Source organism: Odontesthes bonariensis, chromosome 14 (genome assembly GCF_027942865.1).
Source record: "Odontesthes bonariensis isolate fOdoBon6 chromosome 14, fOdoBon6.hap1, whole genome shotgun sequence".
Taxonomy (NCBI): Eukaryota; Metazoa; Chordata; class Actinopteri; order Atheriniformes; family Atherinopsidae; genus Odontesthes; species Odontesthes bonariensis.
Genome location: NC_134519.1, coordinates 6,701,977 through 6,706,404, shown reverse-complemented (window position 1 = coordinate 6,706,404; position 4,428 = coordinate 6,701,977). Strand labels below are relative to the sequence as shown.

At 44.1% G+C, this 4,428-nt stretch overlaps 1 protein-coding gene across 1 annotated transcript; it reads left to right on the top strand.

Moving 5' to 3' along the window:
- Nucleotides 1–1,497: 1,497 nt before the first annotated feature.
- Nucleotides 1,498–3,171, top strand: LOC142398206 (tripartite motif-containing protein 16-like). The gene has a single exon (XM_075482165.1). The coding sequence runs from the start codon at nt 1,498–1,500 to the stop codon at nt 3,169–3,171; it is 1,674 nt and encodes a 557-aa protein (XP_075338280.1).
- Nucleotides 3,172–4,428: the final 1,257 nt, after the last annotated feature.

Sequence of the window (4,428 nt, the reverse complement as noted above, 5' to 3'; positions counted from 1 at the left end):
ACCACTTTTTCTCTCAGCCTTTCTCTCTGCTCTTCCACTTCCACACCTCTCACACAGAAGAAGAAGAAAAAAAAAAAAAGGAGAAGCCTCGTGCAGCCGCAGAAAAAGTGTCCCCGTTCGGCGGCCAAAAGTGATGATGACATTGTGGAAACTGTCGTTAGAGAGTGAGTGTGAAGAGAAACTTACCTGGTAGAAGTGAAACTGATCCCGGGAGCGACTCGGACGAGTGTTTACCCAGACTTTTATGAACTATTTTGGTGAGTTAGCTGCACCGATAGCTCGTTAGCTCAATTAGCAGTATCATTCTGGTTTAGTACACAAGAAAGAATAGTCAAATGTTTAATGGTACTGAAAAATGTTATTGTGTGTTACCGTGACCAACGTGTAGCAATTTAGGAGCTGTTAGTTCAGCTGCGGCCTGTTAACGAGGCCGAGCACGGCTCCACAGCCGTCGCTATAGCTCAGATGCTAAAATGATGCAGCATTACATGTGTTTCATATTCCTGTAGCTAAGTTGTTTATATTTCATTTAATGAGCTGTATTGTTAATGTGCACTTGAAAAAAAATAAAGACAGTCAATTAAGCTGATGTATAATTACGCTGCATGTTATACAAGCTGTTTTTTTGAGGGACGAATTCCTCCGCTCAACTGTGATCCACACCACCACTGTTGCCGCATGGAGACTCTTGGTTCATGGGGACCAGTGTGGGCATCAGTGTGGTAGGACAGGGCCCAGTCCTGAGGAGTCACACATTTTATTTGCACTTTCTTTTCTGAGATCTCAGTATTTTTTACTTTTTTCTATTTTTTACATTTTTTTCCAAAAAAAACAAACTGACAAAGGAACTTAAAGAACTGTTTTCCTTGGAGGATCCTGAAAGACAGTAAACTGAAACAAACAGTGGAAAACAGGGGAAAAAAGGACAATTCAACCCATTAAAGGGGAAAGAGACATTTTTATTTTATTTTATCTTTATTATTTTCTATACTAGTACTTACCTGTTTCAGCTAATTTAATTTCATTCTGTGAATTTTTTTTTTTTTAAAAAGAACTGCATTTCATTTAATGTGTGCAAAACTGACCATTTTGTGTTAAAAAACAAAATTGAACATTTGATTATAAACATTCATACCATATTTTGTGTTGTGTGTTATGTGAGTTGGAGATCAATGCTCTCATGTGTCAGTGCTACTGCCAGTCTCCTTATCTGAACTTAGTTGATCAGATAGAAGCCAAGAAGACTAAGAGGAAGGTTACACGCACACTACCTGCTCTCAAACAAAGCAGCTCCACCTTATCTAAATATTTCCTTGTTCCCTCCCCTTCAGATTTGCATTGATGAAGGGTGTAACTAACGCCAGGTTACAGAGGTTTGACAAGCTCTGTTCTCTGCACCGACACATGATTCGTATATCAGAGCTATCAGAGCTATATCAGAGTAGTTTCAGCTTTGAGGAAGTGAAACTCACCCAGCCACTGTTGCTGGCATGTGAAATGGCTCAGAAAGGGGATCAGCTGGACCGAGAAAGCTTCTCTTGTTCGATCTGTTTGGATCTACTGAAGGATCCGGTGACTATTCCCTGTGGACACAGCTACTGCATGAACTGTATAAAACGTTTCTGGGATAGAGAGAATCAGAAGGGAATCCACAACTGCCCTCAATGCAGGAATACTTTCACACCGAGGCCTGTCCTGGTAAAAAACACCATGTTAGCTGATTTAGTGGAGCAGCTGAAGAAGACTGGACTCCAAGCTGCTCCTGCTGATCACTGCTATGCTGGACCTGAAGACGTGGCCTGTGATTTCTGCTCTGGGAGAAAACTGAAAGCCATTAAGTCCTGTTTATTCTGTCTGGTCTCTTACTGTGAGAAACACCTTCAGCCTCATTATGATGTGGCTCCATTAAGGAAACACAAGCTGGTGGAGCCCTCCAAGAAGCTCCAGGAGAACATCTGCTCTGTTCACGATGAGGTGATGAAGATGTTCTGCCGTACTGATCAGAAGTCCATCTGTTATCTCTGCTCTGTGGATGAACATAAAGGCCACGACACAGTGTCAGCTGCAGTAGAAAGGACTGAGAGGCAGAGAGAGCTGGAGGGGAGTCGGCAGCAGATCCAGCAGAGAATCCAGGACGCAGAGAAAGATGTGAAGCTGCTTCAGCAGCAGCTGGAGGCCATCCATCAGTCTGCTGATAAAACAGTGGAGGACAGCCAGAAAATCTTCAGCCAGCTTATCTGTCTCCTCCAGAAAAGAAGCTCTGATGTGAAGCAGCAGATCAGATCCCAGCAGGAAGCTGAAGGGAGTCGAGTCAAAGAGCTTCAGGAGAAGCTGGAGCAGGAGATCACTGAGCTGAAGAGGAAAGATGCTGAGCTGAAGCAACTCTCACACACAGAGGATCACAGCCAGTTTCTGCTCAACTACCCCTCAGTTTCAGCACTCAGGGGGTCTACACACTCATCCAGCATCAATATCCGTCCTCTGAGGCACTTTGAGGATGTGACAGCAGCTGTGTCAGAGCTCAGAGAGAAACTACAGGACATCCTGAGAGAGGAATGGACCAACATCTCACTGAGAGTCCCTGAAGTGTATGTTTTACTGTCAGAACCAGAACCAAAGAACAGAGCTGGATTCTTGAAATTTTCATCTGAAATCACACTGGATCCAAACACAGCAAACACACGTCTGTTACTGTCAGACGGGAACAGAAAAGTGACATTTATGAATGAACCTCAGTCTTATTCTAGTAATCCAGACAGATTCACTGTATGGTGTCAGGTCCTGAGTAGAGAGAGTCTGACTGGACGTTGTTACTGGGAGGTGGAGAAGAGAGGGGGAGGAGTTATTGTAGCAGTCGCATACAAGAACATCAGCAGAGCAGGAAGAGGGAATGAATGTGGATTTGGTCGTAATGACAATTCCTGGGCATTGAGATGTTACCAAAACGGTTATGAATTTTGGTACAACGATATAAAAACCTCCATCTCAGGTCCTCAGGCCTCCAGAGTCGGAGTGTACCTGGATCACAGAGCAGGTGTTCTGTCCTTCTACAGCGTCTCTAAAACCATGACTCTCCTCCACAGAGTCCAGACCACATTCACTCAGCCGCTCTATGCTGGATTTTATATCGGATGGACTGGAGACACAGCTGAGTTGTGTGCAGTGAAATAAGGTATTTAGTCAGCTTGTTGCTGACAGCTGGTTGCTGTGATGTCTCTGCTGTTCTGCTGTTTATTTGCTGCTTTTTCCTGTGTTTGTTCAGCCATGGAGGATATCACTGCTAATGATGAGTTTGATTCACAGAAATATTTCTCCACATGAAAATCCAAACTTATCTGAGCTCTAAATATTAGTTGGATCCTTGTGTTGACGTATTTGTATGTAATTGTAATTGTAATTAATTTAATGACCACACAGCCAAGCTGGTGGAATTTGTTTACAGTACAGCTCTTTGTACAGGTTCCAACATAACATTGAACATATAGTATGACATACATACAAACAGACACATACATACGTCACATATAAATACATAAATACATAAGGGTCATACATAATTCATATCAACAACAGTCCTCAGCGACAGCATAAAATAGACAGTCCTCAGTGTTTGGAGTTCAGAAGAGTTATTGCTATGGGAATGAAACTGTTTTTGAAGCGGGTTGTTCTGGAAGTGACTGTCCTGTAACGCCTCCCAGAGGGCAGTAGCTGGAAGGCGTAGTGTGCGGGGTGAGTGATGTCGGAAATGATCTTGTGCGCCCTGCGTAGTGTCCGTTTGTGGTGGAGTGATTCAAGGGATGGAAGGGGTGAACCGATGATTTTGGATGCTCTGTTGATGATGCGTTGTAGTTTCTTCCGGGAGAGTGTATCAAGACTGCCGAACCAGACTGTGATGGATGTGGTGAGGATGCTTTCAACGATGGCTGTGTAGAAACGGAGCAGGAGATGGGACCTTACTCTGAACTTCTTGAGCTGTCGGAGATGGAAGAGTCTTTGCTGGGCTTTTTTGTAGATGTGGTCTGAGTTGATTTTCCATTTGAGGTTATTGCTGATGTGGGTCCCAAGGAGTTTGAATGTGTCAGTGATGGAGATAGGCTCACCTTCAGTGAACACAGGAGTTTTGGGGGATGGCTGGCGTCTGAAGTCGACGATGAGTTCTTTTGTTTTTGATGTGTTGAGTAGGAGGTTGTGGTCTGTGCACCAGGTCACTGCTTGGTTGATCTGTGCACGGTATTCGGTTTCTTGGTTGTTGGTGATGAGTCCTATGATGGTTGTATCGTCCGCATATTTGTACAGGTTGACAGAACTGTGGTGTGATGTGAGCTGGTTGGTGTTGAGGGAGAATAGCCATGGTGAAAGTACACAGCCTTGGGGTGCGCCTGTGCTGAGGGACAGAGGGGAGGATGTGATGTTGTTGATCTTCACCTT